Genomic DNA, 27,113 nt, shown 5'->3' with positions numbered 1-27,113 from the left:
CACGTGTATTAAATTAATATATTAACACCGATAACCGAAAGAGAACCGTTTAAATTTACTTATTTAGACTTTGATCCGTTAATCGTTCCATCACGGGTTTCAAATTTAACCATTACCTACAATAATTCAATATAATCTCAACACGCAGAATATTATTGTGTCGATTACACTCGTGTCGTAGACATTTATTACTCCGAGTACTTTACACTACGATCGATGTCGGTTTTGTTATGCGTTTCACACTGTTTTTGTTTCTATTCCAAATTTAACTACACGTAAAGTTGGTGGTACACAATATTGGACTAAAAAAAATAAAATAAAATACATTTACTTATACCATAATATGATTTTAATGATAGCGTTGAGTGTTTTAAAATATGTTTATGGTAATATAATATAAACGTTCCACAACGATATTATGAAAATATATAAAAAAAAGGTTAGTGTTGTAAAAATGGTTTAAAATTGAACAAAAATAAGAAAACGTACATAATATTTATTCTTATTTAACAGTTAAATTAAATAATATAAAAAAAATTTATAATAATAAACAATATAAATAGGTTAAATTATTTTTGTAGAAAAAAATTAAATCAATTAAATATTCAAACTTTGCTACATGCTTACATTTGAAAATTTAAGTAAATTATGTTAATATAAAGTTCAAAAATTTTTATTATAAAGTATGTATGTATATTATATAATATGTTTCCTATATGTTAGTAAGTCTCACACATAAATATATTTATTGAAGTTCAAAATAATACTACATACGGAATATATAAAAATATTATTTTTTTTTTTAATCTAGTAAAATTAAAAAGTTTTAAAAGTAGAAAAACGTGTTGAGTTTAATATGTTAATCAAGGCTTATAACTTTATATTTACACCCAGCAAAAAGCGTTTCGTACTTATCTTTCTATATACCAGAGAAAAACTTTACATACTGAATAGTATTTTAAATATCAATTGTATATCATTTATAAAATATTTATTTAATATATATTAATAATAAATCTTAATTAAATAAAATCAATACCATATATCTATGGATTTTTGGCAAAATGTTTTGTTAAAATATATTTAAGCACACTATATTTTTATATTTGCTATACAAATTCACGTAAAAAGTCATTGGACCATTGAGAGCAAATTAATGTAAATATACGATGGATAATACTTTCACAGAAAAAAGTATCAATTTCATAATTAACATTTACGAGTACATTTTCTTTGCTTGTACTAGCTAGGATTACTTTGGTCCCTAATGGCCTAACTTATAGCAATATATTATGACTCCGCTTAAAAATGCAGTACGTAGGGTCGTATAATACGCGTATAGCTTTTCCTTTACTGATTTAGCTAATAGTGATAACAAATGGGTGAAATGAGCTCATATACATCAGTATATGCATCTATAACATTCAAGAAAAATAAAATAACATTTCATATTCAACAAAATGTATTTAATATAATACATGAGAATATGAGACAATAAAACTGATGGTACAATATAATAGTCATAATAATAAAAATCCAAATCTTTATCAACATTTATTTAATAAATTATACAAATGACAATATTTTACAATTATAATTGATTACATATGATATTATTGTAAATTATGAATCTGTACCGTCGTAATATTAATTATTATTAAATTATATATATATATATATATATATATAAACAGTTGTTCGAAATATTGTAAAAAAATAAATAAAGGACAGAAATGACATTAATTAGGGAAATATAAAATAACTGGTATTTATTCTAAATATGATTATATCGTCATTTTCAAAATGTTAAGTAATTTATTCTATCACTTAAGAAAATTTAACTGAAAACGAAAAAAAAGTCTAAAAAGTCAAAACAACCAATATCTTTTATTCATAAACTTATATATTAATCTAAGAAAACTCGACGTTCCTAAAACAATTCTACAGAAAAATAAAAGTTAACAACCAAAATATTACAAAAAAAAAAAAAACAAAGAAATCTTCACATTGTTTAGAATTAAATATTCGTGAAATGTAAATGTAAATTATTAACTACGACTTAATATTTAGTTTATAGAACACGTTTTTATGTCATTATTTTTCAGTCAATGATTTTGTTTAAATAAATAAAATAATTTTATATTTAATCTACAGTAAAATACGTTTAAAAATGAATCAATTATGGGTGGAAGCAATTCAAAACTAGTACAACCTACTAGTAATGAACCTAATTAATTTTATTCTTACAACATGTTTACACACTCAAAAATTTACCATGTTTATTGTTTGATAAATAAAGTTATATATACTAACTAATATATACATTAGACATCCCATATTAGTGTATTATTTGTCGAAAATACCACAACACAGAAGATATAGATTTGAAAAATATTATTCACGATTCAAAATACCTTTAAAATTATTTTATTATCCCTGTTTCCCTGAATAGAAATTTAAATTTGAAATAATTTTAGATAAAATATAAAAATCAATAGTGAAAATTAAAACATAATAGTAAATACAAATTATTAAACTTATAGTTAATTATACTAAAAATACATCAGACATATTGGTGATGCACATACCAATATATACATATTGATTTTTTCCCCATAATAACGAAATGATTCAAATTCTAATTTTTGAGGTTCTTAAACTGAAGACCATACATTCAATTACTTATATTTTTTATGAACCCCTTATTCCGTAAACTGATAAACAAATGTTTTTGTATTCAACTTCGATGTATATCTAATATAATAAAAATAAAAATTCAAAAGAATAATTTCTGAATTTTAAGCTTTTTGTACTAAAGACAATAGTCTACTATAATAATTTTAAATATAATATAAAGGCTACCGTCGTTTTAAAATGGTTATAATTATTATTTATTAATATTACAATAGTATTTTATAACTTGTAAAAATTGTCGGAGTTTATATACTAAATATTATATATAAATATGTTATACTCGTATTCGATAAAGAAAAACATTATTGAATTAAGCATTATTATTGTTGTACGACGTTCAATATTAGTAGAGAAACTTTTTTTTTTAATTTTGATTTGGACGCATAATATATTCAATGAAATTATTTATTCAAAAATGAACAGTTAAAAAAAGTATTTCCCATTTGAAAATATAATAAGTCTATTATAATAAATAAGTATTAATGGAATAAGTCTATTACAAATATTTAAACATTTATTTACAACTGATAAACTAAATAAATTTCTATATTTATTTTCTATGTGTATTATTTATAAGACATAGTATGTACTATGATTTATATTTCAATTAGAAATTACAAAGGAAAGTAAATTAGATAATTTTTTTTTTTTAGTTATCGTGTTTTCGTGTTTGAAATATGTTTATATTTATGTAACCAAAAGTATTATTTTCTTGTTTCTAAAAACCATAAAAACAACTGTGACACGTGACGATAATATTTTTACTTTTAAAATACAAGTCTAACGTTTTATTACTTTTTTTATAGTGTGTATTTTATATATAACTCATTCAAAATAAATATATTCTGGGATTTGTTTTGGAAACATGTAAGAATAATAACTATACTAGGTAGTAGGTACAAACTGTTTTACAGAAAAACACTTAAATGTATTATTTTCAATTTAAATTTTCCATAATTGGCAACAAGTATGTATTATCATTTATAATATAACTGACATGATATATGTAAATGAAAATATTTGTAGTATTTTTACTATATAATATTGTATACTATTTTACCAAAATAATAAACAAAATATTATAAATAATTCAATAGCAATTAATAAACTGAATTAGCTAATGGACATAAAACAACATTGGGATAATAAAAACAAACTACAGTATATTTAAGTAGCTGTAGCACTCGAAACCAGAATATAGTCATTTTAAAAAAGCTAAAAGATAATATAAGCTTTTTTTTTGATTACTCAGTTGGAATCTTGTATTCTTTTATAAATACTAATAAAGGACTACAATTTAAGTAATTAAATAATGGTTATTTAAACCACAATTATGATGATGATTTTTTAATATTTTATAGAACTTATATAAATTAATTAAATTAATAGATATTCAAATCATATTATTTATTTAAATATATTTTACTCTATTAAAAGTAGGTATGTATAGAATCCTCCAAATTTGATAAATGGAAATTGTCTGATTACACTTTAACTTGATTTTTACAGTTGTGCATACATATTTACATACATATTAATTAATTGCTATAAATATAATCAACATAAATTGTTATTGTGATTTCATGATATTTCTGTTTAATTTTCACTGTAATATTTTTTTAAGTACGAACCTTATGATCAAATTTTCCCTACAAAAGTTTTGGTCACAGTCGATTTAAAACAAATAGAATTGTTACTTTTTTAAATTCTAAGGTTTTCGCAATTTTATCACAATATTATATCATACAATTTAGGATAATCAATATTTTTTGATCATTAAACTATAATACTCTGTTAATCTTTCTAAATCCAAAATTAAATATGAAAAATCCTAAATATTCCTAACAAATATTCTTGATTCTTTACAATTCTCTCAAGAACCAATTTTGTGAACATAGATGACAAAAACCATAATTTGTCATCTATGTTGGCAAAATTGGTGAATATTAGTATTTTGCCAGTAAATAAAATAAGCATAATTTTACATTTATTCTTCTAACTTTTGAATTATCGATTTTTATTCATAATTATATTAATTATAATGATATCTTTTATGCATATAGTCCGTAAATAATAAACTATTTAATACATTGTAATACCTAATAAACATAACGTGAATTATATTAAAATTAAGAGCATATATTTTATAACTGTATAAAACATAATTTCTTTTCATGAATGTATATAGTGCAAAAATACTCGGGCAAAAACAAAAATCAATATATTAAAAAAAGACTTAGTTTTAACAATTACAGAAAGACGACAGTATAAAATGTAAATACATTTTAATAATCGCGCGCGATAACAAAATCAACAAAATTATTAATGACAAACTCATTAAATTTAGTACTATCTAATTGGATAGATATTAATATATTTTGATGATTGGGACCTAACCATTATTTTTATGATGGACGATCCTTATATCACTGTTAATGGCCAAATTTCCCTGACAGTGTGATAAATTTATCGTCCTTAGAATCTCCCGTGGGGATCACTACCATGTAAACCGCAGACATGAAACGATGGGAAAATTCGTTCGTCGGTGGAGCTATATGGAATATAATCAAAAAGGGGTCACAGTGAACGGGAAAGTAGTATAGGCTTACACAGTAACGCGTGGGCGAAAATCAAGACTACGTTCGTGTGAATAATTTATTTTATTCCCTTTACCGGAATTATTCAAACAGGTATGCACCATTGCACCCCCATATTTCTTTTTTTATGAAATTCATTATTTTATTAATTTTATTGTGATGTCATCATTCCTAAAACTAATATAATCTGTGCATACCATCTGCATAAATTGGTCCAAATATCTCTACAAAATAAATTATATACATTAAGTATACTTTAGAGATTGTCAGAAAAATTAATGATTCATTATAAAAAAAAAATGTATTCATACTGAAAATATGTAAGACCGAGTTCATTTGATCACAATAAGCATACATTCGTTTAAATGAATATGCTGAAAAGCAAAAAAATTAATTTATAAGTTTATGATCAATCTAATATTGAAACTTACCTATGGTATAGGTATATAATATATTTTTGTCACAAAAAAAATAACTTATGTAATGATAAGACAGTAAAATAAATAATAAACTTCACACTAATGAAAATATATTTAATTTAATTCACATCACAACACTAGAAAAATACAATAACATTAATGATAAATCAGGTTTACTAAATAAATATTTATTGTTATTACGCAATATCCATAAAATCCATAAATATGAGTCTTAAATAATTGTTATTTTTAAATAATTTTTTTTTTCATAGTAAATAAACAGATCAAGATTTTTCTGTAAATCAAATATTGTGGCAAATTTATTAATTAATTAAGCCTGAAAATATGTAAGCTTTTAAGTAATAATAATATGATATATTTTTATTAAAATAGAAACATTTACAATCTGTTATATAATATTATACTTTATAAACGTTAGAATAGTATGCGTTTAATAAAATGACTTTAAAGATTCATACTCGTGATACTTTTTTTAAATGTATTTTGTTTTAATTACATGATAATAAGGAATTCGCTTTGTTATTTTTTTTAGGATTTTGTTTTATTGTGTAGAAGATTGCCTGGTAATATATTAGAATCAAGTTTAGAAATATGAGGATTTGTATGATTTAAAACATTTTTATATTATTTCGCATAATAATGAAATGCGAGTATAAGAAGTGTGAAAATACAAATTAGCAACTACCATTAGAGTTATTCCTAATATTATTTTATACTGTAATTTATCTTTGGGTTTTAAATCTTCGATTAAATTAATAATTAAAATAATACAATAATAATAAAGTTCATGACATTAAATATCAATCAAATAATAATATATTAAATTTTTAAATTGAAGCAACTTTTATTCTGTTTGCCATAATTTATCAATAAAAGTATAAATAATCAACAAACAATCAATCAAACCTACAATACATTTGATATATTAAATTAATTTCTCGACTGAACTATTTTCACGCATAGTATTAAAAATTGAAAAATCTTATATAATTTTATAAGTTATTCGACAACATGCATTTTAAATCGCATATTCTAAAACCAAAATATTATTTGGAGTATTTCTATCTATAAAAATCAAATTTTGTAAAAATAATTTATTATTTATAGCTATTGATAAGCGGATTAATTGACCAATATTTGCGGGGTATTTCAAATACTTAAAATACTTATAAATAGTAAACAAATAATACAAATTTTGATTTTTATGTACCAAAGATATTCTACTTTGAAATATTAAATTAAAAAATTATGTTATTATTCGAAAGAATAAAAAATTTACAAAATTATAGTGTTAAAAATTAGTAAAATAGAAAAATTTTCATAAAACGTGATTTGTAACTATTCAAAATTAAGTGAAAAAAAATATTGACTATTTAACGTAAGATATTACGTTAAATACTACGAAGTATTAAATGACATTATTCTTGTAATGTATAAATAAAGTTTATTATAATAATATTATTATAAAAAGATTTTCAAAAGTATATTTTCGGAAATTCAACGGATGATCTGTATTGTATAATTTGTATCGTTTCCTAATTGTATTTACCAAGAAACATAAAACGAGTTATTTATCTTGAATAAAATATGAATACTATATTTATAAAGTAATAACATATACCTTGACCTTATAGCTATTAAATTTATATTAGTTGATGTTCTCTATATAATTTCAAAACTGTTTAACATAATTATATCAATGTAATGTATACAAAACTATCTCAATATTTACACATATACCTAGACATGGTAATATGTATGATATATAATATTGAATAGTTATTTTATTAATGAAAATATGAAATCAGCAGCTTAATGATTTGAATAACAAACATAAAAATAAATATAAATTTATTAGAATGACAAAAAAATTTCTAAAAATAATTTTTGAAATATTAACAATTTTCCAACAAAAAAACGATCCTCTAAAATTAGTAATAAAATAAGTAATTAAGTATGATGAATATTATCTACTTACTTGTTTCCCAGCAAATGATTCGTTCACACTGAAATGTTCACGGTTGAGTATAGTGAATGTAAAATCCACATAAACTCTCACCGACTCGGAAGCACTCTTCCACACTAAGTATGCACCTAACATCTTGTCAGTTCGTGAGAATGTGATTGACCATTTTTGATGGCCACAAGCAAATTCTTTAGATGTAACATCCCGATCCGGATCACGAGTTACTGACTTGGTCACCACAAATGTAAACACATGAGTTTGAAAACGATCCGGCAACTTAACCAACCTGTACAAAAGCGCCATGGTTGATCGATGATCGCATTACTCAGCCTGTGTACAAAAAAACGAAAAATAATTCCACTGGGTCTAAAATGTACTAGTGACGTAAAGACTACAAATCATTGTAAAAATATAATACCCTACTCTATAAGATCCACCATAAATTAAATTTGTCTATTTGTATTTACTTATTTATATCTTAGTTACTCTTGATTAATAACTTATAATATTCAAATCTTTATTTAATAAAAAAAATTAATAATAATAATTTTATTCTGTTTCTCGTGTTTAACTCTGATATGCGTGATAACTTTTAAAAAAAGAATAGTATAAAATTGATAACTTATATATATATATATATTTTAAAAAAAAACCGAAAAAAAGTTTGAGATAGTTACTTTAACTGTTGTATTCTAATTTAAAATATACAACTGTACAAGAACTCACGTTCAAAGAAATTCTTGGAATTTTTAATGGAAAAGGATAGAAAAAAATGATATCGAAGTTTGGTGCAGGAAAATAGCTACTCTCCCTAACCTACATTCCTCCTCTACCAATCAAAATAAGAACAGGATATTCACTAAATCTAAATAAATATAATTTTACAATGCTCCATGTATAAACTAAATTTAATTGTCATTTATAAAAGTACATATATCAACTTTTCTTGATTTTTGAGACATGACATCAAGAACTCATTGTGATGATTCTAAAAAATTATGTTAAAATAAAAAATATAATGAATCATATCAATACATTTAATTGAAGAAAATTTTATCTCGGAAATCGATTTAGAATTTACATACTTATATGATGCATAATATTGTAAATAATTGATAAATATTGGAAAATATTGAATGACTGCATTAACATAAAGCATTTGTGACTATTATAGATGTTATTCAGTTAAGCAATAGCGATATGAATTTCTGATTCAAAGAAAAATGTAACAAGTTTTCAAATGGTTGATTCTCAATATAATTTAAGGGAAAATATATCAAATGTTATAATGGAAAAAATATTTTTTTGGCTCTTACAATAAGTGAATGAAAAAAATTTAAAAGATAAATAGTTATAAAAACTAGTTATTTAAAATTATACAATTTAAAATTCAACATTTTATGAATAGAAATTTATTTTTAAATTATTGTTTACTTAATATTATGTTTAAATATCTAACATTTTAAATTCTAAATTAGTCACAAATTATTGAAAAACCTTTAGAGATTAAATTGAATAACTCTTTTGAATTTATTTTACCAAAACTTCATATTTTTACTAAAAATAAACTATGCCACGTTAATACTGAAACTCTGAAAATGTATACTAATCAAATATTAATGACCAGATAAGATTGGAAACTGTATAGTGTTAGAACCGTCTTTTTAATCCCCTGAAGTTCTTGAACTTTTAACAAGTTTTTATGATAATATTTTTTAAACAAACGCATTCTGTTTAAGTTCATTTTTCTCAGAAATATTTTATGTTTAATTTTTAAAATAATAATTAGTTGATTAAAAATAAAAAACCATTAATATAATTTAAGTATGATAAAACAATTATGAAAATACGCATTGTTTAGCAAAAATATAGTTTTATCAGGGAAATATAAAATATTTTCCATTAATCACCGTGGTTTTTATTTTTTAATAAAACATTTGTTTTTTATTGTAACATCGGAAACAATATGATACACGGTTGTTTTTTTAGACAAGTTTCACTTTAGCATTGATATGTATTATAATTATTTTTCTTGTTTACATTCTTGACACTTATTATTTCAAAAATACGATATAGAACCACAAAACAAATGAGTAGAGAGTATAAGAAATATTTGTTAAGCCTACTTAGTTGAATTTGCAGATGTATCTCATGGGTCCTTAAAGAACAAAATAAATAAATAAATAATTTATTATGTACCATGTATAATTACTATTACTATAGTAAGATAATTAATTGTTTTCAAGGAATTATAAGCATACAATCAATGAAATGTGGTAAAAAAAAATAAAACAACAACTATTTGACAAAAACAACATAGTTGGTCGTAAAGTCGAAGAAATACAAAACGTGTAATAGCGTAATATTATAATAAATAATAACGATAATATTATTATGACATATATGGTGGTAAACTGCTGCGTTACTCACGTGACGAAGTAACACGCATACGAATCTGCTGCAGTGAACACGCACAAATTACTTGTATTATATAGGTACGAGCGATGACTTTGCGGTGGGTGATTCACGCTTATATAGGTAATATTATTATGGCGATAAACTATTTGCCTAACATATAACGGGATACAGGTACGACATAGACGTCTGGAAATGAAATAAGTTCGTATCAGTGGCTCGTCGTTATTGCTTTCAACTACATAAAGCCTCAAAATAGAGAGCGCTTGAAAAGAAATTCTCTTTCCGGCCACCTCGATTATCTGACTACCATATTTGTATCCAAAGAACATTATTAGATTACATATCCTATGGACTCTTAAATGCACGTAGCTCCGGTTGAATCCTTTTAAGTCCTCATTAAATGACAGTCGAGCGCATCGCGGATAACTGATGCAAATGCTGGAAGTGATTGGTCCATTTGTATTGCTAAATCATGTTGTCACGCTGACTGATCTCCACATTCGATAAACCAAATTGTGCGATCACTGGTTAGACATTTTTAAAAAGTCACAGTAGTTTTAAAGGTGTTTTTGTATATATATATATATATATAATAATAAAAGCAACACCTAAAAGATGCGTGGAACAATCGCGTAATGGTATAAAAATCATCTGAAATTCGCCTTATCAAGACGGTAACATAATACCTTCCCCGTCAGCGATCGGATTGTACATTTGTATTGGGTGGATGGAAAACAGAGATTTCTATATGAATGACATATCTGTATGATTAATGATTTAAACTAGAAATTATTAAATTAGAATTTAACTAAATATTTTTTAAACTCTAAACTTTTGAGTTTTATTTTTGAATATACTTATAGTAAATTAAGGCTTATATGGCAATATCATTATACATAATACAAACATGAAAATTCAGATAGTGTGGTCTTGTTCTAGTGTAAATATTTTACACAAACAATTCTTATGCAATAGCGACTCATGTGTAGTATAATTCTCCTTAGTTTCTCTAGCTTCTTTAACGATAAAATAAACAGTTTTATTTTTATAAAATATACCTATACTACCTAAAAAATGATATTATTTATCTGAATTCAGCTAATTATAAACGAGTAGAAATAATCTCGGATACTGTAAATATTTTATAATTATTATAAATTTCAATATTTGTATAATAACCAATTAGTTTATTGAACAAACACTCGAAAACGGATGATCACCTGGTACCGTAGCCCGCGTTCCTTATCTTACATTCTGTAAATGTTCCTATCAGTTCTTTAATTAGTTTATAATATCCACATAGGTAGCTATTCATAACTTATTAATAATATTAATTCTTATGACATACCCCTAAAATCGTAAAGCACTCTATGGAGCATTTTAGAAATTCACACATGTTATATTATCATTAGATTCAAATAATAAAGTTCAAATGAACAACTCGCCAATAGGCACAAATATTTTTCTCACTAAAATTCTTTAGCCTCTCTAATCACAAATAAACCGATGAAAATTATTCTCCCATCTTTACTTATTAATCCCAACGAAATAATATCAAAACACTATGTGGACGAATCACGCATTAATCTCGTGACATTGGATGAATAATATAAACGATAGTCAAGGGTTAATGAATTATGTTTCGAACAAATTACGCGACAAACGAGTCAGACCATTTGTACTGATGAAAGACGAAACACAAACTATCGACAATATATACAGTATTTGTTTTAGATTATTTATACTTTTATATTATAATGGGAAATTCCATGCAATATCAGCTAGTATATAATAATTGAAGTTTATATTTGTACATTTTTCAAATAATAAAATAAATTTAATTTGATTTCTTTCATTAAAAATAAATATTAAAATTGTAAATACATTTTTGATTTTTTTTTTTTTATATTAAAACAGGTTAACTTAGATATCACATAACTTCTACTCGTAAGTTCACAAAATTTTACCTTAGTGATGAATAACGTTTGTATGTGTATAAACTATAAAGTGATTCATCAATATTCTTAGGATGAAAAAAAAATCTGATATCAATCTATGAAATTCTATTTTTTTGAAAAACGAAAAAAATCACTGAATGATGATGAATAATGGTGACAAAATAATTTTTCCATACTCAGCATAACAGATACATTTAATATATTTGTTCGAAACATATTTTTCACGTAATAGTATAACTTTAAACATTAAACGGATGTCACGCGTCTTGGTCCTTAACGAATTTTTTATAATATTACCCACAGTCCTCAAAGTGTTAAATTATCACCTCCAGTGTTCGTCAATGACGTATATATTATATGGACTTAATGTTACTAAAATCTCAATATAGCAAGACTGTAGATAATCAAAAATTGTTGTCAAAACCTCACAAAAAAATATTATAAAAAGCTTAATAAAGTGCTTACATTTTAAAAACTGTGTGCGTGTTTCACTTTTTATCGTGTGCGTCAAAGTGATCGACGTGTATGACAAAACTTATAGATATTTCAATTAACTACCGGCATACATGAAATGCGAGTAAATAAACTATACTTACTTTAATCAAAAGATACACTAACTATTTGCACTTCATGATAAAGAAACCAACCAACAAATTATAAATGCTGTCAAATCAAAAGGCTCCAGGGTCATCATTAACGTTAAGTAAAAATCACTCCGCTAAATCTAAACCCACCATTGCATCAAACCGTTCAACAGACTGCTTCCTTAGCTAACTGTTTTACCCTAACCCATTGGCCATCGCTCATACTCGCAAGCTATTGATAATAATCTCACAACACTAACATAACCAATCTTCTCTAGATCTTAATTTAATCCAACGCAATATTTTATAAGTAAAATTAAATTAATGATAACGACCCGTTTATTTCCACTAATGGAACGCTAATAATAATTATATTCTGAAAATTTAAAACAATTAACTACAATAATACATAGAAACTAAATAGGTAAACAATATATTGTCGTAAAGTATTATTAGTTCACAGTTTCTTCCCCCAATCATTCAAGTCGCGAGTACTAATATAAACCTCAAAATTATATAATATGCAAATTATACTCATTGTTGTGTGAATTGTATATTACCTAATACGAATATATCAAAAAAACATATATTATACTATACATATAAATGTATATATTTACACCACAGCATATTGTTTTGTTATCCAATTCATTTTTTATTTTAAATAACTAGTAAGAAATACAATGAATAAAGTCAACAATAATGACTCAACATAATATACGATTCCAATGAACTGACTATTTTATAAGCTGACAAACGTGCGTGCGTGCTCTATTGTGTTCTATATATTATTATTATTTATACCATAACAATATGATCACGAAGACACGAACATACAACACATTTGTGCTAATCGTTCGATAATAAAATATTCATCTTCTCACTATTTTTATTTTTATTTAAAAACTATTATCAATATTTCTTAATCGTGTTTTATTCAATTTACTTTTTCGATGGGTTGAGGGGTTATTTACAACCTGTTAATAATTGAAAAGATACTAAGAAACCACTTAGAGGCACTACTATCATATATAAACATCGAAAAATTAACGTATACTCTATAGTTCATAAATTGTATAGTTATTTAAGATTCAAAGAATTTTTAATTAACAACAAAAAAAAAAGTTTAAAGAGTAAATTTATAGTGTAAATACTTCAGAAATATTCATTGCTACTTACGAGTAATATCATAAATTATATAAAAACATTATTATACCAGTTGAATAATCAATTTTTAATTTGTATTTGTTTATTTTATTTAAAATATCTTGTTTATAACATTAAATTGTTTTAAATTGTTAAAAACGAAACTACTATAAATTTGTGTATTTTAAATATATATTATATGGGTTTGAAAATAAATTAAACTGCTCCATAAAATCTTAAACAATGACACTGCAAATTCTTTATTTAAAATAAAATTTATATGATGAAATATAGTTTTACTAAAAGATACATTTCATACAAAATCATATTTAATTGAAAATATTGTAATAATTATTTGTAATTAGATTTATAATTTGTAAAGTCAGAACAATTAATAGTAGTCTATAGTTTTCATTAAATTACGTTAATAACTATAAGCTATTAATAAACTAAATAAATAGAATTAAAATATGAAAAAATATGAAAAAATAAAAATATTTTACCATAGTAGACAGTTGTATTAATTTTCGCAATTATCTTTTTTTTAAGTATCTATCTGAAAATATAAGAAATGGTGAAACATTCAACTATTTGAAAGTTGCGTATAAGGAGGATAAATAGTTCTCAATTTCATTTATTAAAACATCCAAAACAACAACAGCATTCAGAACTCGTGCTACTGACACTTTGCTTTAGCCCTACTTATATAATATTGACATACATACACAATATTAAGTTCAATAATAGTAACCTCTACCAAAAATATAATTAAATTGGAAATATTTAGAAATTTAATAGTATTATAATTTGTATTAAATGTACAATAATTATATATTTATGTATAGTTTAATATTATAATTAACAATTATATATTATGATGACCATTGTTACTGTAACTCACTTAAATTTCACTATGTCTATGTACTCGTATAATAGACTTAACATATTATTTATTCTATTATGTGTAATTATTTAAATGAAACATTCTTTTTTTTTATATAGATATACTATAAGTTTTATGTTATATTTCGTGTTTTGAGCAAATCACGTATGCAATATTGCAATCTGATAACTGTTTTATGAATAAATAACAAAGGTATTCAATTTTCTATAAGTTACGAAATGTGGTTATATAATAATTGGTACATACTATGTTTTAAACTGTAAAAATAATTTTAACTGACTTTTGATGGACGAACGATTGCCCTGGAAACGTCAGTTTCAGTCGGCGTCAACGATAAATAAATTCAACTCACCTTACAAACAGTAAATTCCTAAAATATACCTAGTTGAAAATAATTTAATACCGTTCTCATAAACTATAATATATAATATTATATGTAGTATCTACACTATGTGTATTATGTTAAGTAAACAGTGAATACAGACATGAATAAGGAAAACAATTTTAAATTAATTTACATGCAATTCTTTCTGTTTCAGTTCATTTGTACATTCTACGCGTTATAATAATTATAAGTATAGATATAAAACTATATAGAGAAATACTATTCATTATAATTTTATAAAGACTAGATATCTAATTTTCAGTGATACAAAATTGACTAAAACTAAGCTGAATCCAAAGTTGACAAATAACAGCACACAGAGACATTTAATTTAACACTTTTTTACGAGCATAAAACTCCAGACATGCACCTGAGCGCTCTATGTATCTACCACACACGGATTATGCACCTAAATCTGCTTTTCCCATAAATAGCGAAGTACACATGTACCCAATTTCATTCAAATCGAATTTGCCCACATAAACCTGTTTAGTGTAGACAAAATTAGTTTTAACTTTTAACTTTAAACTTTTTTTAAACTCTCAACGTGAATTAGAGCACCATATCTAATAGGGTGTTAAACAAATAAAATTACAAGCATATGTCAGGATCACGCCATTTTGGTAGTTCCAAGAAATCCATTAAAATAATAATAACATAATTATTGGCCCTTTTAATTTATAACTGTAGATGCCTGTGGTCGTAGCCACAAAAACAGACGACAAGACAACCAGCTATTTTACTATTACTCGTAACCAGAGTGTGTACGATATATTAATATATTATAATAATATTATTTAATCATTGTAGTGATGGAGATGGAAAATTACTATGCTAAATTAAGTAAAATGTATTTGTATTTTTTTTTTTGTTTTATCGTAACGTTAGGGAACAAAATATTTTTATCACTAAAATCTGCCATATTTTAAAATTAAATAATTTATCTATATTTTATTCTTTTATCAAAGTTCACAAAATTACTTTTATTGATTAATGTTTTCAATAAAGTTGTAATCTAAGTAATATTTCATCATATACAATTATTTTGATCTTAAACGGATCGCCATTAATATTGTGGTCGTTATTTCTTTAAAAATCCAATTAAAATAGTTATCTGTGTTGATAATCAACTATTGTCTGCACGTCTTTGTTGGAATAAAGAAGCACGGAATTATTTCGCATATTTTTAAAAGGTCTTTAATTTGTTTTTTTCTTTATATTAGTTAGAACATTTTGCTGCAAGTACAGTTTCACTGTAACGCTGTAATTATACTAAAATTAAAACTTATTAATGTACCAACTTTAAAATGGTATTAAGAAAAAACTATAGTAATAATTACCAAGTAAATTAGTTAAAAAGTACCTAATCACTTTACTCGTTGTTGTAAATATTTTCAAACACTACTGCATTATTGATTGGTACTTAAATGATTTAAATCCAAAACAAAACAGTTATTGTAAATTTTGTTATTTATATGTTATTTTTATTATTTTGCATAGCAAAATTTAGTATGCATAGGTACTCGTATATATAACAGGAGCAAATTAATATGAAAATGGCTTATTTTCACGTAGTGACTTACAACATAAAAAAAATTATAATAATCAAAAAGTAATAAATATACATTTGTTACTATTAAACAAGATTTCTAATTTTTTTTCAATCTTAAAAATAGGACTATCGTGCATACATTTTCAAATTAAGCTACCTACATTATGTAAATTAAACGTATATTAATACGTAATTTATCTCTTATTTTTAATTATTCTTGCTTGTAACTTATAATAACTTAATTAAACTAGGCGAATAGGTACTACAGTAATATAACCATGTACTAATGTTAAACATAATCAGTTCAAAGTCTCGGACTTTTGAGAAATAAATATGAATAATATATGTAATATGCATATGTACACTATCGTCAGCTACCGCTACCACCACATAACATTGAAAAAAAAAACTATTCAAATTGAAAGTTTATGAAACGACAGGATACCAACTATGTTGTCAAATGTTGCGTTTATATGAAAATGTAACAATGATGAAAGTCGAGAAACTGTTGCGCACCACGTACAGGTGAAATCTGCTATGTGGTGGTTGCTAAAAGTCACAAGCAGTCATGCATATCGATTGCCGGAACACGGAAGATAATAAAACTTGTAGGTGGCGTACGACGGTCAATCGATTATGTGCATTGGCAGTTGAGTGGAGGCCAAAAGGACATGGGGTAATCTATCTGACGGCAAATATATTTATTTATAGTTAAATTGTTTATAAATAACTAATTTAAAAAAAAATCTTAAAACATAAATGTAAATACAATTTAGTCACCTAAATCATAAGAAAAATATATTAATATAGCACTGGAATATTTTTTTTATATAAGAATATTGACTGATTGTTTAATAGATAGAGTAGACCAAAACAAGTTCTGAACACGGAAAATATTTTTTATTCTATCTAAAGCAAAAGATCTTTTTTAACAAAAAACGTCAAGCTCTGTAAAAATAAAATTAATTTGTTTTAAATATATACTATAGATACAATTTATCATTATGCTTAATATTGTAATATGACATTTACTCATAGAATATTTATGATTATTTTATTTTATTAACATGTAATGAATTTTAAAATAATCAAAAATAATACCAAATAAATTTTATTCAAAATGCAGTTTTATAGAATCTACTAAGAATTTAAACAAAGGTATTTATTTATATCACTGTACTATTATACATTTAGCCTTATAAAAAATAAACGTGGTATTAGGTCAGTCACATAAATATTGAATCTGCTGTATAAAACATTACTATAAAATTTATCACTGGATCTCTTATACGTGTAACATATCAATATAACTCTTTTTCGGATCTAAATAATATATCTTTAAAGATTAATATAAAAACAAACGGACCCATATGAGCTTTGAATCAAGTTTTTGAAAGTTACTTATAGGAGAAAAAGTATCTAACATAATAAAGTTTAGAAAAAAATGAATTAATATTTCAATTATTTTGCACTTAGTCTAAACTTTAAATGCGTTTTACCAATAATATTATATTTTATAAAAATAAAATATTTATTAAAAAATGTATGATATTAAGTAAAAATTATGATAACAATTAGTAATTACATTTTTATTAGTACGGAATAAAATATTATTAATGTTCATATAAATTGTGGCATTGTAATGAATAGGCTTCTACGGTATTACAAATGTAGTTCGTTTATCTTTTGTCGTAATATGCACACATATGACAGAGCAAAAACGTTTCTATCTTATAAGCACCAGCTTAAATTAAGATTATCATATTACAGGAATGAAAAATTATAAAATATTTAAAGATCAATAATATTATTTTATTTAATCCATTCAATGTATAATATAAATTTGGGTAGTAGGGCAGTAGCAAGTAGATATAAAATTAAATTAAAAAATCCGGAATAATTTGAAAAATATAATATCCATGTACCTAATTCTATAGTTTTATAAAACTAGTACTTTTCTCACTTTTATATTGTGTTTTAATAAAATCGCTATCAACTTTATATAGTTTTAAATTATACGCTATATTTTTAATAACATAATATATTTAACATATTATAATTTGATACAGAATACGTTTTTAAAAAATCAATATTTTAGAAATATTGAATGTTGAAAGAATATTTCTTTTTATGTAACTAGTAAGTAAGCGATTAAAAATTCCAAGTGAAGAGTAGTACGTCGCAAATATCACCACTTAAAACTTCACTTCTTATATATGAAAGTATATAAATTCTATTTATATAAAAAAAAAAACTATTTGTTAAAAGTTCAATATTTATACATTGACATATTATTAAAATTCTTCTATTTCATATTATGAAATCAAAAATTGTTATTTAAAAGTCAAAATTTTTTAGTAGTTTTACCAACAAGTATATTGGTAAAAAATAAGGACTTAATAATGCCAGACTTATATAAATCTTAAAATATATAAAAATATAGTAAAGAAAAATTAAAATAATATTCTAAATAACTCCTAAAAGAAGCATCGTGTATACTATTTAGTCTTTATTTAATAATCATATTATTAAATATTAAAAATTTTATATTTTTTGTTATATATTTAATTAACTTTATCACTTACCATGCACATTGGTGTTTATCAATAAACTCGAATTGATAAAAAATTAACAAGTGCCGTTATCACCTAAAACAAATAACAGTAAAATATTATGTAAATAATACAAATATTGTGATAGACCCGGATATTATTGCAAAATTAGGGCGATCGGTACATTAGAATTGAAATAACTAACTTTTACTATATAGTTTGTTTGATAAAAAAAAACTATAATACTGTACAATATAATATAGATGAAAAAATGTCTTGAATATGAAGATTATCAAATTATTCTCCCTTATCTTTTTAAATACATATATTACCATAAAAGTGTTTTATTTTATTTTTTATCTTTAAAACTATGATAATTTAATACAAATTATAATATAATAAGAACTTTAATTCATTCATATTAAATTTCCTTAAGTTGTCTTTATTATTTAACCTTACATATAATTGTTTTAATAAAACTTAATTATTTTTAGGTAAGTTTATAAGGTAGATTTACAAAAAAATATAGCTACTATAAGAAATGTATTTATTAAGAAAATACATGTTATTCTTATTATGCCATACAATAAATAAATAATTCATAAAGCAAACATTTTTTTCTTATGAAATTTGTTTATACTTTTATTTATTTTATTTTTTTATTTACCAAAAAATTGTTTATTACTTTTTTTACTTGAGGTACATATATTATCATCAATTAACATTGAAACATTCTTTTTCGAATTTCAGTATCTAACTAAAATTATTTATTTATTTATTTAAAATGAATCTTACCAATTAAGGTAAAAAGAGAGAAAATGTAACTAATTATATAATATTACTATATTCAACATAAATAATGTACATTCCAAATTAAAAAAAACAATACTGAACTAACCTAACCTAAACAAATACTATTATAATAGTTAAATATATTTTATAAACGTTGACATTTTATTTTTTGGGGGAACTATTTATTTTCATATCAAGAAAACTACCAGAGTATTACAATTTACAACAATCTATGTAGTATTTATTTTAAAACATCTTAGTTTTTATTTTTGATATAAAATAATTCAGTTCAGTAACAATGTATATCTAATTCATAAGTTAAAAAGAAGAAGATTAATCAAAAATATATTAAAAATTTGAATCTCTGGAATTAAAATCAATTAGAATTTTATGTAATTTAGAATAAATTTAGTATAATACATCCTATAACATTAATTTAAATTATGAATTATTACTCAATCGTGTATATAATATTATGATTAAATATATTAAAAGAAATAAATACAGACATGTTACTTTTCACACGAGAGTTTAAATGCTTAAAGCTCACATTATTATAAAATGTATTTCATACGGATATGGTTTATAGAGCAAAAAACGATTACTTAGAAAAGTCTTTGTATCTCAGAATAATAAATAATGCTTATGTGACTTAGATATTATTATAAATAGAATATAGATGCCAAAATGGTCCGAAATAAACTAGAATATTAATTTAATTGATTTTACATTTAAAGTTATCATATATTATCATATGTTATATATTATTTTTCATAAGATTAAAATATATATTATTTGGTTCTATATCTATATAAATCGAAATTTATAATTCAAACTAATTTTTTTGCTTACCTAAAATATAGGTAACATGAGAATGTAAGTACGAAATTGTTTATTTAAATACAGTAATAGTGAAATAGTTGAAATAGTTTAGTAGAAATGATCAATATTATAATATATATATATATTATATATTATTATTATTAATATTATTTTTATATTATTTTTTATTTTATTTGTAAACCATATTAAATATAAAACGTTTAGAAAATTATAATATGTCACGACAGCAAATACATTTGACGATGAAAGTATAAATTCATGTTTCACAATAGAACAAGGTTATATATTACATTATACTATCTCCAACGTCTTGAATTAAATTATATATCCATATAACCATTACCCTCATTTTAAATCTAAAAATACATAAAATATTTTTAACATGCATATAAAATATACTGTATAGCATTTAGTAATACTTATATGAAACGATAAATAAGCAATCGTCAACCATGTACTCCTATTTAAAAAAGTAAAAAACTATAGGCGATTTCTACATTATTTTTGATGTCCATGTACATAAAATTATTTTATATATTCATTTATGATATTATAATTATAAATATTCAAATTAGCAGAATTTATCCCTTATAAAAAAAATTACTTAAATAATATTTATTGATTTTCGATTTGTGTTTAATATCGTTCATTACTACATTACTTTAAATAATTTAGATGAAAACAATAATTCATTGTACCTATAGTCTACTATCAACTTTTAGTGTATAATTATATAAAATAATATTTTGAAAAAATCCTCTTTACTAAAAAAAACTATAATTTGATCCATCTAAGAACTAAGTTTTTATTTTACTCAACATCTTTAACATTGTATTTCATTTTATTTATTTCAATGAATAAGAAGTATGCCTAGGGGAGTACCCTAGAAAATAACCACTTACGAAACAATACTGAAAATCTTTGAATAGAAACAAAATCTAGATTTCATTCAAAGTAATAAAAAATAGAAAAATGTGACTTTTCATTTAAATAAAACAGAAAAATAATCTAGAATAGTAAAAAACGTGACTTTTCATTCAATATACGATGATATGAGTATAACCTTGATATGGATATTTTAATTCACAATTAATTAATAAATAGTAAATTAATTCATCAACTAAAAATATTAATAAATTCACCTAATCATTTTAAATATAATTTGTGTATTGTGTTACCAATAAAAACTAGATAATGACTTAATGTATAATAATCTATAATTGTTAATTATTTTTTTGTCTTATTAAAATTTATTTTTCAAAAATAAATGTATGATGCAATTTATATACCCAGTGTTAATTACAGACTTAGAAGAGTGCATTATTTTAAAAACAATTCACACAACTGTATGAGGTATCATTGTAAATAGGAAAGTTTATAGACTAAATATTTTCTAAACATTATATTTTAGATAAATATATATTATGTGTGTAATACTTTGAATATCTATAACCAAGTAAGTATCCAATTTAATGTGCAAAATAATTTATTCATTTTAATAAAATTTAATATATTTCATGTATACTATAAGTAATTATAATAACAAAACAAATTATATAATAGATAAATTTTAAATTAAATAGGTATTTAAATAATTATGATCATTAAAACTATAAATATTTTCTAAAATTAGATTATCTCTTTTTTATTGAAATAAGCTTATATTCCACTCAATTCTAAAATATGAAATAAAAAGAGCTGTAAACATTTTTAGAGACAATACACGCAATCCACTTAACTTTTAAAAATCAAATAATACAAAAAAAAACTCTATGGTTCAAATCACGTTATAACGAATGTCAGATTCAAATAAAAGTTTTTCGTCAACTTTAAGCTGGACCAAAGTTTATTTTTATTTCAATAAATCGATCTACTTAGTTGTTTATTTGTTGAGTTTGGAATATTAGTGATAACAAACTTCATATTATTTTAAGGGTTTTGAATGAAATATAATTTTTTTTTAAATCTAGTGATATTTTAATATTATCGATACATTTCAACTACACCCTTGACTAAATTAATTCAATATAAATAAATACAAATTTAATAACTCAACATAATATTATTGTAAAATTAAATAGTAAATTTATAAGACAGCTAAAATATCATTATACGAATTTGTTTTATTAACTTCGTTAGTCATGAACAATGAGTACAATTATTTTAGTAACATTATTTTCATAATTAACTATAATACCTGCCAATAACTAATCAAAGATTTTTTCAGATATTACACATATAACTTTTCATCTGTATTCCTTGATAACATACTATATATTGCAGTATATGTACGTATATATTATATTAAAATACGTTTTAAAAATATTTTTAGTACCAAATATTTTAAAACAAAAATTATTATTAATTATTCAATCATAAAATAATGCTTCGTTTATTATTTAAAATTATAAAAATAAAAGTTTAATAACTTAATAGAATACATCATTTTAATTTAAAATAATATGTTTTTATATTTAACTACACAAACGGTGCTAAGTGGAAGTAACAAACAAAACATACATTTAAAAAAAATTAAAATCTACTTTTAATTTCCAATTAATCATACTCAAAATGGCCGTAATATAATAAATAATCAATATTAATTACAAATCTACTGTGTAATTATCAAAAAAAAAATCTTATCATCCTTAAAAAGCTAAAATTTTATAATTTATAAAAAAACAGTATGATTTTCATCTCGTCCGTTATAAAATAAAAAATAGAGCTTTCATATAAGTATTCAACTAATCAAAGTAATGCAAATGAACTTAATCTATATATATATTATAACTAAAGACCAGATTCCCGTGCAATTGCATCTTTTTATCGCGTGTTCTTAATTCTATAGAAACAAGCTACAAATCCAAATCAAGAGATATAGATTAATTTAAAGAAAGATTTATGTTGCACAAAATTGCACGTTTTGGGTCTTTTTTATAAAAATGTACTTTTGTACAAATATTTTTTGTATTATTTTTATTTTTGCTATCTTATGTATACTATGGACTTTTATATCTAATAATATAATTATATATATATATATATATAATACCATGTAATTAAGATAATAACTACTATGATAGATGTAGTTGAAACAGTAAGAGATGGACTTAAGACAATTGAGAATCAAAAGGGGCAAATACTCTATGAAAAATTCAAATCAGTATTTGATAAAAATCCCGGACACAATATTTTGAAACTGTACAACAATTCAATAAATGGAAATGACGTAAATTTAAAAGAATATCCTGCTATTATAAGCTGCTACAAACAATGCCCGATAACAAGTGTCGACGTAGAACGTGTGTTTTCACAGTTAAAACATATATTAAGTGACAAAAGCACAAAAGACATAATTTTACCGAAAAAAACTTAGAAATGTACATGATTATAAATTTTAATCAAATATTGTAAAGTCAGTTTATTATCATTTTATTTAAATTAATATTTTTTAAACTTTATATTTTAATATCATGGTTAATGCCAATACTAATAAATAATAATATAATAAAAAAAATAAAATTTGAAATACCTATAATAAAATTTTGTTTTTGCACGATTTTACACATTTTAACATTGTAATTGCACGTTTTTTAGATGTTAGCTGCACAAATATCCGGTCTTTAATTATAAAGTATGTCACTTAAAATATTTAAAACAAATATGAATGAATAAATTTGATCTTTTTAATACACCATGACCAATATAATCATTCTAACAATTAACGAAATAAATTATTGCAAACATAGAATATGATTTAAGTGGATTCCTGGTTATATTGGCATAATATAAAACGAAGATGGTGACCAAAACTCAAATAACTTATACAGTTTATTCCAATTTATATTTATGCCTCTGTAAAGAAGAACATGATTTATAATTTTATAAAATTGCAATAGGTAAATCTAATCACATTATTGAATGGCAAAACTAATTTATTAATTTACAAAATAATAAATTTAAAGATATCAAGCCGTCCATAATATCATAACCCAAACCAGTCATAATATCCAGAAAATACGTGATTATAATCAATCTACCTCGAATAGCATCACACACGGACATATCTTAACCAAAAGTGATCCACTTCTATGACAGCTTGCAGTATACTCATCACAGTCAAACACATACTTCCTGAATGCCAGCGATATTACTAAATTAAAACACTAACACTAACTTCCAGAAATTCTACATGAAATTCTCGCACCTTCAACAAAGGCATAGTCTTATTAAATATATAAACAAAACTAACCTCTGCCAACTATTTTAATACTATTTTTAACAATATAGATATTATAATTATATCAACTAATATAACCTCGTTATTAATGTCTAAAAGTATTTAAAGTGTTTTAAAATTTTAAAAATATTACGGAAGTAAAATATAATAAATATATTTGAAATCATTAAACACGTGAAAAATATATTTTGCGGGTATTTAAGTTAGACAAATTATACGTGTATTTTTACATGAATTCTTTCTTTGTATTTATTCAATTTTTGTTATATTTATTATAACGAACCCTATAAGCACCTTATTTTATATCTTATATACTATCAAATGTTCAAGTGTAATGATTGAAAAAAACAACCTGTATAAAGTTTCTGATAAGTTGTTGTTGAAATTTTCTTACCTCTAGAAAACCCATTACATCAATGTAAACAATTTTGATTCTAAAAATAACTTGTGAATTATACTGGAAAAAAAGCCGGAAAATTCGGTATATGATACATAATATTTTTTTTTTTTTTTTTTTTGAATTGGTACAAAGTATTACTGAAAATGTAATTTTACAAAATTACACATTTAGAAGCTATTGTTATTTGTTTCTAATATGTTCCAGCCTTTCTGACGATTAAATATTACTACATTGAATGTGGATAGTATGTATGGCATGTTAATAAAACACTATACCCATACAGAGAATTGTTATGGTTTGCCAAGTGGATACTCATGTATTATAATAAAACTTTGTAATGCTACAATACTACCCATCAAACGAAACACTTAATTTTTATAACATAACTTAGATTCTAACTTCCATTACATTTGAAATTAATTGTTAACAACAATTATTTCATTACGGTGATTTAAAAACTGCTATATCATATTTAAATTTTATTCAAAGATTAACATTACTTTATGATAATTATGCAAAAACTAAAATCTTGTACCAAACAATATCCAATAATAGTATAAATACAACACATTCTAAAAATAACTAAAATGAAAAAATATTCATCACTATTGAGTTACCTATATCGGCTGTATCATAAGTAAGAAAAAAAATATATACACTTGAAATGTACAATTCTAAACGAAATACTCAAGAACTAAAAGAAACAAAATTCGTGTTTATTGAAAACCAGAAATTGCACTTATGTTAATTGAATTAGATTCACCGAGTTAGAATAGTTATATGATATCATAAAAACTAAGCCAATTTAACATAAAATATTACCTTAATAAAATTATATATAGATAGGTTAAGTCGTGCACATGCATTGTTAACTCGATGCGTTTGAAAACCTAATGGAATACAATATTATAACACATTATAATTATTATTTTAGACTTAATTTTTAAATTCCATACATAAGTTTTAATACAATTATAATGTTGATAGAGATAAAATAAATAAAATAAAATAAAATCGATTTATAAATGTATTTTTTTATAAAAATAAAATATTCATATAGATGTTTTAATATTATTATTATTCAAAGTGCGACTCGTTTTCTCGTTACATCAAAGAGCTTTTCTACAGCACCAATATAATTATAGTCAAGACGATACACATTATACGATAATACATAGTATAAGTACATAGACAAATATTCGGTTTTGAACACGAGTGGTTATTCCATCAGTATAGAATTATTACAAAACAAACACTGGACTCGAGAGAACGTTTATATATACATATATATAGTGATTTTTGAAGTATATTTTAGAACACAAAACCCAAAACGAAAATGTACTACAACTACAAATACAACGGTGTCATGTCATTATGTAATACGTACCAACGGACGGGGCTATAAAAGCGAAACGATTTATAACTATTGGCCGTGAAATAAAATTACGCGACTGCGGCGGCAGGACGATCGCGCACGCGGTGTTTTCGGACCGAATAGAGTGGCGGCGGGAAAAAAAAATGTTGAAAAAAAAATTAACGAAAAAAAGAAAAGAATTTTTTCTGTTTCGCTATTTATTAATACGTAATTTTCGTTCTCGCGGAAAAAAAATCGGCGACGAGTGATCTCGGTCGGAACGGCTGG

General features: G+C 23.3%; 1 protein-coding gene across 1 annotated transcript in view; it reads right to left on the bottom strand.

Moving 5' to 3' along the window:
- The window catches only part of LOC113555262, a 119,373-nt gene extending 92,485 nt beyond the window's left edge, over nucleotides 1-26,888 (bottom strand). The window contains exons 1-3 of the mRNA XM_026959667.1: nucleotides 26,859-26,888; nucleotides 19,230-19,292; nucleotides 7,710-8,027 (exon numbers count right to left, since the gene is read on the bottom strand). Coding sequence (XP_026815468.1) covers nucleotides 7,710-8,000 — 291 coding nt within the window. The 5' untranslated portion in view covers nucleotides 8,001-8,027; nucleotides 19,230-19,292; nucleotides 26,859-26,888. The remainder of the gene's footprint in view (nucleotides 1-7,709; nucleotides 8,028-19,229; nucleotides 19,293-26,858) is intronic.
- Between the last annotated feature and the right edge of the window lie 225 nt (nucleotides 26,889-27,113).

This window comes from Rhopalosiphum maidis, chromosome 2 (genome assembly GCF_003676215.2).
Source record: "Rhopalosiphum maidis isolate BTI-1 chromosome 2, ASM367621v3, whole genome shotgun sequence".
Classification (NCBI taxonomy): Eukaryota; Metazoa; Arthropoda; class Insecta; order Hemiptera; family Aphididae; genus Rhopalosiphum; species Rhopalosiphum maidis.
Note: the sequence above shows the minus strand (reverse complement) of the source record. Positions and strands in the feature narration are given on the sequence as shown.